This window comes from Branchiostoma lanceolatum, chromosome 13 (genome assembly GCF_035083965.1).
Source record: "Branchiostoma lanceolatum isolate klBraLanc5 chromosome 13, klBraLanc5.hap2, whole genome shotgun sequence".
Lineage (NCBI taxonomy): Eukaryota > Metazoa > Chordata > Leptocardii > Amphioxiformes > Branchiostomatidae > Branchiostoma > Branchiostoma lanceolatum.
Window position 1 is genome coordinate 2174454 of NC_089734.1, and position 14186 is coordinate 2188639.

The window sequence follows — 14186 nt, forward strand, 5'->3', positions numbered from 1 at the left end:
GAACTCGCCCAATATGTCATACTTACATGTCTATACATTTTATATCATATAAGCCTGCATGATTTTCCACCAACGTCTAGATCCCAGTATCACGACACATCGATAGCTATCCGGCATTGGAGGGAGACTTGGTGGGGTTTGAAGCCAGATATGAGATACGTTTTCTTCCTGAATATCTGTCCAATTGCTTTAACTGTTTTCTTGTGTTTCCTCCAGACGATTTTCATAAGTGGTGACCTGCTCTGTTCCCGAAAGTCGGTTTGACGTCAAGCCGTGGTTAAACTGTCTGAAGATGAGACTGAAGATACATGGCTGGATTTATCTGAAGCATATGATGAGGTATTACCTGCGGTGAATACTCTTCAAGCGTTGTGAGGTGAATGCGTGCCTTCCCACATGTTATGTGGCATTGGGGGTAGATCATGTGGAGAAGAAAGCCAGACATGATATACTACATAAACAGTTGATCTCCGAAAAATTTATACAGTTGCTTAAGAAACATTGAAAATGTTACATTTCCTCCTTAAGATTTTCATAAAGTGCTGACCTTAAGACATTTTTACGTCAATCTGTAGTTAAACTGTCTGAAGATGAGACTGAAGATACATGGCCGGGCTTATCTGAAGCATATGATGAGGTATTACCTACGGTGAATGCTCTTTAAGTGTCGTGAGGTGAATCCGTGCGTTCCCTCAAGACATGCTATGTGGCATTGGAGGGAGATTATGTGGGGATTCAAGCCAGACATGAGATCCATCCTGTTGATCTCCATAAGATATATACAGTTGCTTAAGAAACATTGAAAATCTTACATTTCCTCCATTATATTTTCATAAAGTGCTGACCTTTAGACATTCTACAGTCAACCTGTAGTTTAACTGTCTGAAGATGAGACTGAAGATACATGGCCGGGCTTATCTGAAGCATATGATGAGCTATTACCTGCGGTGAATGCTCTTTAAGTGTCGTGAGGTGAATCCGTGCGTTCCCTCAAGACATGCTATGTGACATTCGAGGGAGATTATGTAGGGATTCAAGCCAGACATGAGATTTAGATAAATCCATTTGATCTCCGAAATGTCTATACAGCTGCTTGAGAAACTTTAGAAATTCTCCTCCATTATATTTTCATAAAGTGGTGACCTTTTGACATTCTATAGTCAACCTGTAGTTAAACTGTCTGAAGATTATATGCAAGATACATGGCTGGGTTTATGATGAGGTACAGCCTGTGGTAGGTGCTCTTTATATGTCGTGATGTGAATGGATGCCTTCCCGTAAGACGACATGCTGGATTTGTTTAATGGATGACTCCGGAAACTGGTGACGTATCTGGATCGTGTCACATTTAGTAGGCATTCGTAAGTCTTGCAGGGCACAATGAATTATAGCGTTTAATATGTAAGTGTATTTATGAGGAACTTAACTTGCAGATAAAAGTCTAGTTTTGAGAAATAGTTTGCCAATAAAGACGCGGGTTACATAATACTCGATCGATGAGCATAAGCCTTTTTATGAGGATTGTTCAGACATTGTATATCGGTAAGACGATAGCTGAAAGCTAACGATAAGTCATCGGATCCCACGGGGTTTAAACGCGTCTTACCCTGCCCAAACCGTCTATTGTTCCTGCAAATATTGCCAGTAGAAGCAACATTCGCTGGACCATGCTACTTTATCAGGCTTCTGTTTGAGCCTCTTTATGGTCTTTCTTAACGTAATTTTCCTGATTCCACAAAATAACCAGAATATTATCTACCAACTCTTAATTTACTTGTAAACTGTACTCAGTCAGTCTAAAATACTATGACTCAATGACATAATAAAAGATGATTCTTTATGATATCAACAGAAAGTCACAGGTTACATAATACTCGATCGATCAGCCTAAGCCATTTTATGAGAGTTCGTCAGATGTTGTATATCGGTAATACGATGTCTTAAAACCAACAATAAGTCATCCGATTGCACCGCGTTTATATGCATCTTACCCTGCCCAAACAGTCTATTGTTCCTGCAGATATTGCCAGTAGAAGCAAAATTCGCTGGAACATGCTACTTCATCAGGCTTCTGTTTAAGCCTCTTTATGATCTTTCTTTAGGTAATTTACTTGATGCCAAAGGATAACCAGAGAGACTAACTCTTAATTAACTTATAAACTGTACTCAGTCAGTCTAACTGCTATGACTAAATAGCATTATAATAACAGATGATTCTTGAAATTCACAGAAAGTCACTTGTTACATAATACTGGATCGATCAGCTTAAGCCTTTTTACGAGAGCTCCTCGGACATTGTATACCGGTGAAACGATATCTGAAAACCAACGATAAGTCATCGGATCCCACGAGGTTTATACGGGTCTTACCCTGCCCAAACCGTCTATTGTTTCTGAAAATATTGCCAGTAGAAGCAACATTCGCTGGAACATGCTACTTTATCAGGCTTCTGTTTAAGCCTCTTTATGGTATTTCTTTTGGTATTTTCCCGATGCCAGAAGATAACCAGAATATTACCAACCAAATCTTAATTTACTTGTAAACTGTACTGATGGCATAATAAACCAGGATTGTGCATCATATGAACAGAAAACCGTTACTACTGGCTCAGTTTGTAAGGCATCGCTAAGCTTGACTTATCACCAGATGTGGACGAACCTGACTTTGTTATCGCAGTCCACATCTTTTAGGAAAGTTGCCAAATTGGGATATAGTTAATCATGGTCTAGTGCAATAATGTCCTATCAACGGTTTTCATCTTTTGGTGCTGCAGACTACAAATTACTTGCACTCCTTAACGTTTCACAAGTTGACTCCTAGATGATACTTAAGACCAGATGTTAACATGAACTTCATTTCAAGTGTCTTCAAATCGTTTTTCTTATTTCGTTTGAGTACATTGAGTGATGAGTTGCTGCGGGAAATTAGTTTTGGGATTGAGGCGAGGTCTGATAGGAGTTTACGTGTCATTTAGCTAAAGCACGGGTAAAGCTATATGGGAGGGAAAGTTTGGCGTCTGCGAACTAAAAATCCTAAAACAATTACATTTTCTGAGAAAGCAAGTTCCTAAATCTTTCGGCCATTGCTCCAGCAATTAGTTGGTCAATTTTGAAAGTTTTCGGACCAAAGCACACTCCCGAAAGAGGGCTCTTTGGTTTCTAATCATCAATAATAGTGTACGTCATAATTCTTGACTTATAGTCTCAATACGATTCTACCTATAAGCCACTCACTTTCTCATGAAACTTCGAGGTTCATGAAAGTGAACCAGCGTGCCTGCACAGTTGACCAGTGTATTTCACATTGTTATAAGTCACCTAGCCTGATATCAACCCCTATTGAAGCTACCTGGTCTCATCTGTCCCCTTACCAACTGTACCAGGCAATGTTCTTCCACCTGACAGATTCAGATTTAGATTTAGCGATGTTTGTTATAAAAAAATAAAAATTCAACGGCTCTTGCTGGATGTCAAGTGCAGGTGTTGGCACATTGGCGCACCAAATCCGTAGTGTGTTTTTGGAACACATTTTGACACTTTAGCTGAAGTGGCTCGGTGGGCGTCACTCTACCGTCAGGGAAGGTAGTGTAAAATTCCTTTCCCAAGCCGCAACGGCGGGGCATGGTGAGTATCGAACCCGGGACCTATTGGTTCTGATTCCAACGGTCTAACCGTTGCCACACCGACGCCACCGATAGTTGTTAGAGCTGGTGAATCTAGGTCCCACCGACGCTGTCAACACATTTCTGTGTAACTCTCGGACATTGACAGCGGCTGCCACGTGCGTGACCGTACTCATTAATGTCCACGTAAGAAGGATGATGCGGTTAGGATTCAGTGACGTCTCGGATTAACGCCGTGTTTATTCTGCATGATTAAAGCGACTGCGGCGTGACTCTTAAATGCCAGCTTGTCATTTGCAACAGTCTCCCCCTTTGAGGGTCATCTTGAAGTTGTCTCTTTAATTACTTTCCCGTCAGCTGGGGAGAAGGCGATTGGATTAGCGGATATGCAGCTTGTGTAAGTAGTATGGGAAGTTGTAAATCACCTCTGCTGAGATGGTTTTAATTAGTCATTCATATTCACAGACACAGGTTAATGTACGGGTAAGATTCTCATCTGAAGTCCGAATAGATTCTTAGTTTTCTTTTCGTATTCCACCCATCGTGTGGATTAACAAGCTTTACCCTCGACCAGCTAACAAGGATAAAACTTTAGCTAGATGGCACCATCAGTGCACGGGTCGGACTATACTATTAGACGGTAGTAAGGTATGGTTGATCACAGTATCAGAACGTCAAAACAGCCCTCAGTGCACGAGTTAAACTATATATGGTAGCATGGTAAACCACAGGGTCAGAACATCAGAACAGGCCTAAAAGCCACGGAGCTTCTCTGGAAAGACTCGAAACCAGGATGTACCTCGGCTAGAAGGTACCCTCCGTGCACAAGTCAGACTATAGATGGTAGTATGGTTAACCACAGTATCAGAACATCAGGACAGCCCTAAAGTCCTGCGCCACGAAAGACTAGTAGTACTAGTCAGGTACGTCCGGCTTTGCAGTACTAGTAGTACTGCAAAGCCGGACGTACCTCGGCTAGAAGGTACCATCGGTGCATGAGTCAGACTATAGACGGTAGTGTGTATGGTTAACCAGTGGTGGAACATCTGAGCAGCCCTAACCCTGCGCCACTGGAGTTCTCTGGAACGACTCCAAGTCCGGATGAAGCGAGCCAGGTTGACCCACTAACACGGGTTCCTAATCATCGGCACTGACTGGAAAATCGCTGCCGTTACATAAAGGGCTGGTCTGGCGGATTCTAATGTAGGGAATGCAAGATGCTGCCTGTACGTGAACCTTGGGGAAAACTTCCCACCAACCAGCATTGGACAAACTCTTTCACTGCCTGAGACTATAACTCTGCGCACCAGTTCGGCCAGCAATAGCTAGACTGAACTACCCTAGATATGCATTAGATTCCAAAAATACCTACAATAAAACTACGTCACAAAAAGGGACGAAAACATGAAGTGATTTTCTTCCAACACCTTGACTACTACTCATCAGCATACATCTGCTGATAGCCAAAACATAGTCTCCCGTCGTTGAAGCTATCGTTTCTCACCATTGGTTTCAATGTATATAAAGTATTACTCATCGTAATATACAAGATGAACACGCCTAGTCCACCACAATCGTACTTAAATGATGCCCCCAATTCTGTGTCGTGTACTAGTGGCGAGATAGATCTTCTTCTACTACCTTTTCGTCTGTGGTTTTGGAAAGGATTATATTTTTGTGTTTACGACATGTTTCGTTGGGTCCGGTAGTGGTTAATAAGTACGATAAATACAGGCGAATAGATTGTACAGTAACACCATGATCTACGCATTTGGAGTGAAAGGAACACTATAAAACTCTGATATAGTACAAAAGAATTGCGTTTACAGCTTTTCCGGAGGTTCCTCGGGTTTACGTCTGTTGATAAACTCGGCTCCGAGTGTAGATTCAGGAAAGTATTTTATATGGTTTTAGCCTTGTTGGTGCCAGGTGGGAATATAAAACAACCCGTTTACGGGACGGTCGTGAACCCATATCAACTCGTGATGCCACACGCGTGGTAGCAATACTACCAGAGCAAGAACGACTGAACAGAAGAGAACAAAAATAATGTTCTTCATGAATCCCGATTTGATGTGGCAAATGTGTTGTGTAGAGTGGTGTATGCACTGTGACAATACAACACATTGGGTGTAAAGACCCGTGCAAGACATTTTTCGTCTTTCCTATTTTCTTTTCTTTTATTATAAACAAGTAAAGGAGATGGGTAGAGAAGAAACCATGAAATAGAAAATCAGCGGATATAGCATACTGTCCTCGTTCAATGCAACATACTGCTTGAAAAATGATAGGAATTCAACCCTTCAGCAAAACAAGTATGTCCATTTCCATACGTTAAGTAAATGTCCTGGAGTTGTGAGCATCACTAAATTTTGTTCGAATTCCAAACAATGGGAGGGTCAGTGTAAGTATTTTACAATCTGTATTTCATTGTGTATACATGTCGTATGCCCAGTGTGCGGGCGTATCTACGTCTCAGCCTTGGGCCGGGATCCCATCTACGGTGCCATTGACGTCATAACAATCTGGGCACGTGGTTTGGTCATTACTGAAAGGGGCAATCTTCTCCTTCGTTGATCATTGCTTTTACTGGAGCAATGCACTCAGGGATCTCCAACGTTCGCATGTGTATTTGCTTTTCAAAGTTGAACGTTCTATTGTATGTTTAATGCGGCTTTTCATATTCGTGCTGATATAGATTGAGTGGCTCGTAGGCTTCGTTGCGCATATAATAAAATTTAAAAGCAAAATAATGATCTGACGACCGTTTCTAAAAGCAAAGTTATAAAAAGAAAATGAACAACACCTGAAGTTTAGGGACGTGCGCAGCACATTGACTTAGTGTGCGTAAAAATAGAAGCACGATGGTGCAATAAGACATCAAATGGACCATTAGTTTTATCCGTTGCTTGGAAATCCGCGTTCCTCGAGGGCATATCTGTCACAATAAAGACAGCACCAATCAAATCTTCTCTGCCTTTCCAGGCTCTTTAGAAAAATATACGGTTGACAATTCATTGATGGATTGATCTGGTTACAATCTTCAAGTACACTGCAGCGTTTTAAACACGCTAAATTGCGTGATTTGGTATCTAAATCATTGAACTGAATAAACCAATAAAACTGACAGATTGCAGGTAGACCCATCGCCTCACAAACAAATGATCTTTTAAGAGAGGAAATGATAAAACAAGGGGTATTGAACTAGAATATTCTAGTCTGTTGCGCAATGAAGATAATGATTATGTACAGGATAAGATTTACTGAGAGCTATAATCTGACTTATCTAGATAAGATGTATTATCCACGCAATGCAAAGGAGAAAAATATTGATGTATCATTTGCAGCATTTTGTACACGAAGTACAAAAATATTTCTTTAGAATATCTTCCTTTAATTCATAAATAGACAAGCTTGGACGTTTTGCATATCAGGGTATTTTTGTGAAAGATTTATAACCATGGGAGAATGAAACAGTCCTGGTACGCAGGCAGCATTGCAACGATTCTTGATGATGAGCGCGAATGACTGATTACAGCCGCACGATGTTTTCAACACTACAGTCGCAGAGTAGTCGATAACGATCATGATATGACGGCTGAATGCGTTAGTGGGCTGTTAGATTCTTATGGTGCGAACACATAGCTTTCTAGGCTCAAGTTCATTGTGATAGATATGGAAGGTAACATCACTGCATCACTATCAATTACATCTTACTTCATACACATAGGACTCACTTCTGTTTTCTGTTTTTTTTAAAGCTGCATGGTCGATATCAAGTTGTTTTTCCTCCTCGCACCAGACATTGTGATTGGTTTCAGCCGCACGATGTTTTCAACACTGCAGTCGTAGAGTAGTCGATAACGATGTTGTGACGGCTCAATGCTTTAGTGGGCTGTCGATTTCTTATGACGAAGAATAGCTTTTTAGGCTCAAGTTTATTGTGATGAATACAGAAGGCAACATCAGTGCGTCACTATCAAGTACATCTTATTTTCTACATATAGGGTCCACTACTGGCTTTTTGATGAAACTACTTGTGATATGATCAAGTAAAAATGTCTTCTCCGGACCACCACACAAGGTAGCGCCTAGCCTATGGTAGCACCCATCTCTGATTCGAAGTTTCTGTATGTCGCTACAGCAGGGGGCTAGTCCACTGTTAGCGGTATGTGTGTTTCGCTTCTATATACTCTTTTCCAAATACGTACCATTTTAAAAATCTTTGGCATGACCTGGCTAGAGATCGAACTCACGAACTACCCAACGCAAGGCGAACAATCTACCCATCAGGCCATTGCACCGGTCGATATCAAAGGGACAAAAAAATAGCATAGATAAGCATAAGCTAAAGATGGAATCTCAATGACCGTCGGGCTCCGACATCCTGATGAATACATATGACCTTCACTACTTAAGCCCCTATCTCACTGGACCCGCGACATGCTGGCGACCTCGCATCCTAAACTGTATTTATGTAACCCTTAACTTTATCATGGGCATATCATTGCTACCTTGTCTCCTCCAACAATATGAGGGTTAAGGGACTAGGTAGGTGGGTAGATATCATGATAAACGCACAAGAATTACTACAAGGGAACGAAAACATTGAAAGCGTATAAAGATTAGTTTTTATCGATGAAATTCGTAGAGCGTGCTGTCAAATCGCTCGGTTGCAGCGAAGTCGCCAACGTGCCGCAGGTCCAGTGAGAAAGGGGCGTAAGTAGTTGTAGATAACGATAATCATCTGGCTAGTGGTGATCAGTGTTGATGTGCGCCCTCAGCCATTTTACTGGACGGGCTGATTATCTCAGCGTTCGACGGATCAATTTGTTCTTAGTATCTGCAGCATCGTCTAATGGCCGAGTGGCTAGACAGGAGAGGTCAAGAGTTCGATTCCTGGCGTTACTGGATAGCCGCTGTGTCCTAGAGAATGGCAATTTACCCGGCTTTCCTCACTACACACAGGTGTAAAAATGAGTACCTGACCTTGGTTGGGGAGATAAAAGGCGGTGGACGGAGAGGATTGGGCTCCGCCTTTCAATATCTCACCCTAGACACAGTGGATAAAATCTCAATGCCCCTCAAAAAGGCCATCAGACCCCATTTACCTTTATCTTCAGCTACAGTGTACGACATAAGGGTATCTAAGTCATATCGATTCATCAGAACATTGTGAAAGAAACGTGTCGTATCAGCGTCATATCAGCAAACAAATTGGAAAACACTACCTTGCAGGAAATCAATTATAAAGAAGCGTATCTTAAGCTGCATCTGCGCTGGACATAACCCTATACAAGCTGCCGAGGGCTATGTGCGCAGCGTATGGACAACGTCCTGCTTGATGGCCAAGAGCGAGAATTACGCAGTCGCAAATCATACTAAAACACGCGTTACTGCAATTGAAAAAAGGATGTTATCATACGATGCCACACTACATGTATACTTAAGTTTATTCTCTGCATCGTGTTTAATTTTGAAACTCTTAACCAATGATTTACGAGTTTCTGTTGGGCAAACCTAACTGCCTTATGTGTTGGACGACACGGGAGTCCAAGTAAGTAATGAAAGTTGAAAAATAGATGACTGTACTGATATCGTCGCGACGTTTTATTAATTCTGCTGTTCTCAGTAGAGTTAGAATACCGTAAAACTGATTGCAAATATCAGATATGAGGATGAAAAACGGTGTTTCTCTTTCCAAATTGGGTTGTGGTTACCCCAAAAGCCGTCCATACTGTGCATGGCAACATTAATGTCACGTAATATTTGTTACAGCGATTAACGTGCTGTATGCATCATGTATGTGGCAACGTGTATTAGCGGCTGGAGGGTCAATCGTTTGAGTTCGTCGTGCGTCTGTCAAATGCAGAATAGCATATGGAATACTTCAGCCGTGCAGAATATAGCAATAGTTCTTCCTGGCCTATGTCCAATTTAGCAATAGTTTTTTCTGGCCTATGTCCAGTTGAATCACTTGGCTCAAACACAAAACAAACATACCACATGCTCAGAGACAAACGCCTTCCGTACATAATATCAAACCTCTGGAAAGGTTTGAAACTGTAGGGGTACGCAGAATTTCTTTCCTAGTGTACAGTATTCGAAGCTTACATAGATTTTTCATCACTTGTGAATTTTCTGTACCGTCATGTATATTCTATTTATATTAGTTTCCGGTATGTTACATAGCTTGGGACTATGAATGATGTAATAGGAACCAAAGAGAAAATAGTTTCAATGGACATGGTAAAGCTTACTGTGGACCCAAACAGATTCAAACACAAAGATACAAAAAAGGAGGCTCACGGGCTACCAGAATCAGGTAGTAGTGCTTCTTATACAACTATTAAATACAGCTGAGCCGCTTGGCTTGGATACAAAAGAGGAGACCCTTTATTCTTATCAGAAAATTAAAACACGATGATACACAGTGCGGTGCCAGGCAGGCAAGCTGGTGTTGCGGACGACTCAACAACAATAGTACATTGGAAACAACAGTATAAAGAGAGGCTCATGGCTTACCTGAATCAGGTAGTTGTTCAGCTTGCACATGACGAGTCCAAAGGGCCAGCTGGGCACAGCGTAGATGACAGCGGTGATGGGGAGGCACAGGACCAAGAAGGCAAGGTCCGTCGTTGCCAGGTTGGCGATGTAGTAGTTGGTCACCGTTCGCATCTCTCCGATGCGGAAGATGACGAAGATGACCAGGGAGTTGCCGGCGACCCCGACGAGGATGATGACGCTGATGATGGCCGGCATTATGTAGGCCTCGGGCAGGACGGGGAAGGGCGCCGCCGCCGCGGTGTGGTTCCCCCCGTACGAAGCGGAGGTGGCGTTGTCGCCCTCCATGCCTGGCGCTGTCCCGGGTGCTGAATGTAGAGTAGTAGTTAGGACCACTCGAAGGCGCTGTTCAAGGTTCAGAATGTACAGCTGTGGTGACGACCCCTTGAAGGCTCTAGTGTTGACTCTTGAGTTGTTGTAACGACCACTGGAAAGCACTGCCCCGGGTTTTGAATGTAGAACTGTGGTTAGGACCACTCGAAGGCGCTGTCCAAGGTCCTGAATGTCTAGCTCTGGTGAAGACCACCAGAAGGTGCCGTCCCAGGTGCTGATGTGAATGCAGAGAGGTGAAGACCAGTGGAAGGTCCTGTCCAGGGTCTGAATGCAGAACTGTGGTTAGGACCGCCGGAAGGCGCTGTCCAGGGTACTGAATGCCGAGCTTTGGTGAAGACCGTTAGAAGGCGCGGCTCCGGATGATTAATGTAGAGTTGTTGTTAAGACCACGGGAAGGTGCTCTCCCAGGTGCTGAATTTAGAGTTGTGGGGAAGACCAGGGGAAGGCACTGTCCCGGGTACCGAATGCAGAGCGATGGTGAAGATCACTGGATGGCGCCGTCCCGAGTGCTGAATGTACAGTGTTTGTGAAGACCACTCGACGGCGAGCGTTATTATCGGTCACTCCCGATATCTTACGCTACCTCTCAGGGGTATCGTTTGCCTTTGTCGAGAAAGCGGTTGCTTATATTCTTATAAGCCTTTTCAAAGTCGTATTCAAGTCGTTCTAGCCACATCAAACGTGCTTGCAAGTATCCGTTGAGGCTTTTCTACGTAAAAGGTACAATAAATCTTATGAATTAACTCACAGTTCTAAGAGCCTACCATCAGCTTTGAAATAAGAATCACATCAACAGGTTCTTAATGGACGCATGGGAAATCCACCCGAGAGAAAATTACATATCAGCGCGCTGATGGTGACGACACAGGCTTTGTAGAACCCAGGAAGTGACGACAGCCTGTTTTCGGCCTCTAATAGCCTACCATACGGCGCATAGCCCGGAAGCAAAGAACAAGCATACGGCACGGTTTGAAGTAGCATACGAAAGAAAATGATGAGACTTCAAATGCAAAGGGTGTAACTTGTATGTAGAGAGAGCCAGAGATTGTACCATCAAGAGGCTGCGGTTATTATATACAATTTCTCGGGATACGGGGCTAGGCTTGCCCTCCAATCAGATGAAGGGAACGCATTGACGTCATTCAACCTTTCTGTTGGCTAGCGTTCCGAGCCGCGGGATGAATACGTTAGTACGTAGGTTACGTTGTCTGACATTTGTCATGGCTCTGTAGCATAGCTACCATAGGCGTAAACCGCGTAACTGATTCTGAAAGAGTCCGTTGCATCACTCAAGCGGTCTTATCCGCTTACGGATCACTTAACAATGACACCTTGTGCCATGAGGTCACCACCTCGTTATTCCGGTAGCGCGTTATTTTCTGCTTATTTTCTTTGACATTTCCGTTTATGACCTAAAGAACGATAAGATCTTTTTGTTATTCATGATTAAACAAAGACGAGAAAATCACACTTATCGTAATTCAGAAATATACAAAGAATACAAAAGTCAGTAATTGCCTTTGAGATTAAGAACTTTATTGAAGAAAAAAAACAGTTATATGCAAATCACCATAATCACCAAGAACTTTTCACGTGCAAGAGACAAAACATTCGACCACAACACCAAGCGGTTTTAAGCTGTGTTCTTTTTCAGTTGTTAAAATGAATAATACAAACCGACAAACATGTATACATATATACAAACACATTGATGAATGTCAAGTTTGGTTTGTGTCTTAACATGCATAAAAACTGCTTCTCATACCCCCAACCATCGGTCCAAAAAAGTTTCCCTTCCAAAGCACGTCCTCTTAAGATGCATTCCATGCTCTACGCCACTTATCACGCAAAGAAAGCACTACCTATCGAGGAGGAGCATCTTATCTCGGGGAGAAAGTGGAGGAGGCGGAACTTCTTAAGCTATCGCAAATGCATCACGGAGCTGAAAAGAGGCTGTCGGCTTAAAGTACGTGCGAACCGATTAATGGGTACCGGGATGAGGTAACAAGAGGCATCCATTCTCAAGTGCTGAATAGAAATGTCTTCCACACAAAGCGTGCTGCGGGCTCGGCTTTCATTAGATTGTCATGGTTTGCGTTCCCTGTGATCAACTTCTAACTATCCCGGGGGGAAATTCCGACTGGAATATCCTTACAAAGTGATGATGAATCTACTCATTAAAACATGCCGAAGCGCCGTGTGATCTTTAAGAGTTGGGTTTGAGAAGGGTACTTACTGTAGTATACCAATGCCAGTGTTCATCTAAAATTGGAAGTCACGCCAATGGTAGGTCTCCCGATGTGAAAAAAATTGCAGAGTCTGTTATTGAAGTACCTCGCAAATCTTCCATGCAGTGAAGTTGTGAAGACGGCCTTAGGCTTATGCTTTGAAAAAAGACAACTTTTTTTCTCATTTAGATTGAGATACTTATTTCATAACATAACGTTACTATATAATCGTATATGTCCTATCCACACCTACATTGTAGAGACTAGGCAGGGGGAGAGGGCAGAAACAATTTGAAAGTAACGCAGAAAGAAACTCGAGTTTCCATCATATTATGTGCACCGTTCACGTCGGTGTACACAGGTATGCACAAGAAACTCAACTGGTATTCCTGTAACGTTTCTGAACGCCTGCCAACAGGCAATACAGTAGGGAATCCCACGCGAGGCCTATAAACGCCAGATCAGACGATTTTGTCTTATGGTTTTAACACGTCCAGCAGCTTTCATGGAAAAGAAGTTGTACTTTTTTTTTTAATTAGAGACTGTGAACTGCAACTAAATCTACTCATGCCCGCCAATCTGTGATAACGTGTTATCCAAAAAGGCATCTCTCATGCGGGCTTCTTCCAAAAGTGTCCCAAGCGCAGCTGGTTTAATAAGCAGTAGACAAGAGACGAATAGATTTTCTGACACTTTTCAACACGCCCTAAATTCGTCTTGTTGCGTGTAATTTCCTGTTGTTGAACTCTGGCTGGCCGGGTACTATCAGACTCACGTGAAACTTGCCAAATCGTCATCTGGGACAAGATTGACTTTCGATTTAATGAAATCCACTGAATGACTTCCACGTTTCGCTTCATAAGGACCAGAACCTGGCTTCTGGTAAGGCGTGTCATGACATGTGATGTTGGAAAGAAACAAGTCTAGGTTTTGATGGTCTATTATTGTACATTGTCTGGCTTATGATCTTATTCTATTTTCTGTCTGTATCTATATAGCCGGTACAACCGCCATTTCCATGTATCAACTTGGGTGGGGTGGGAGCACTTGGACAAGTAACATGCCATGAGTAGCTTGCAACATCCTTTTTCCATTTCATCATTTTTTGCTTGAGTTTGGTAACGTTAAAAGGCTACAAAAAAGGAAAATGATTAAAGCAGTTGTTTCTCATTTCTAGACTTCCTTAGTCATACGTATACTAATGTTTAATGGTCCAATGAAGACTGTTGTTAAAACGTACACATTGATGACTCTGACTAGGAATAGGCGTTTTCTGTGACATCATGATAAGTCTAAATAGTAATTGAATATTTTTCACCTTGGCCTAACAAAACGTGTGAAGGACCCGTCGTAACGTTTATATTTCTACTGGTACAATCAACTCTGGTACAATCAAGTATACGAATGATATTTCACTGTATTCAGTAGAACCACTAAAT

The 14186-nt window shown here is 42.4% G+C and overlaps 1 protein-coding gene across 1 annotated transcript in view; it reads right to left on the reverse strand.

The window, feature by feature from the left end:
• The window catches only part of LOC136447412 (G-protein coupled receptor 54-like), a 41413-nt gene extending 30936 nt beyond the window's left edge, over positions 1-10477 (reverse strand). Inside the window, exon 1 of the mRNA XM_066446324.1 lies at positions 10148-10477. Within this exon, the coding sequence (XP_066302421.1) occupies positions 10148-10474 (327 nt within the window). The 5' untranslated portion in view covers positions 10475-10477. The remainder of the gene's footprint in view (positions 1-10147) is intronic.
• Positions 10478-14186: the final 3709 nt, after the last annotated feature.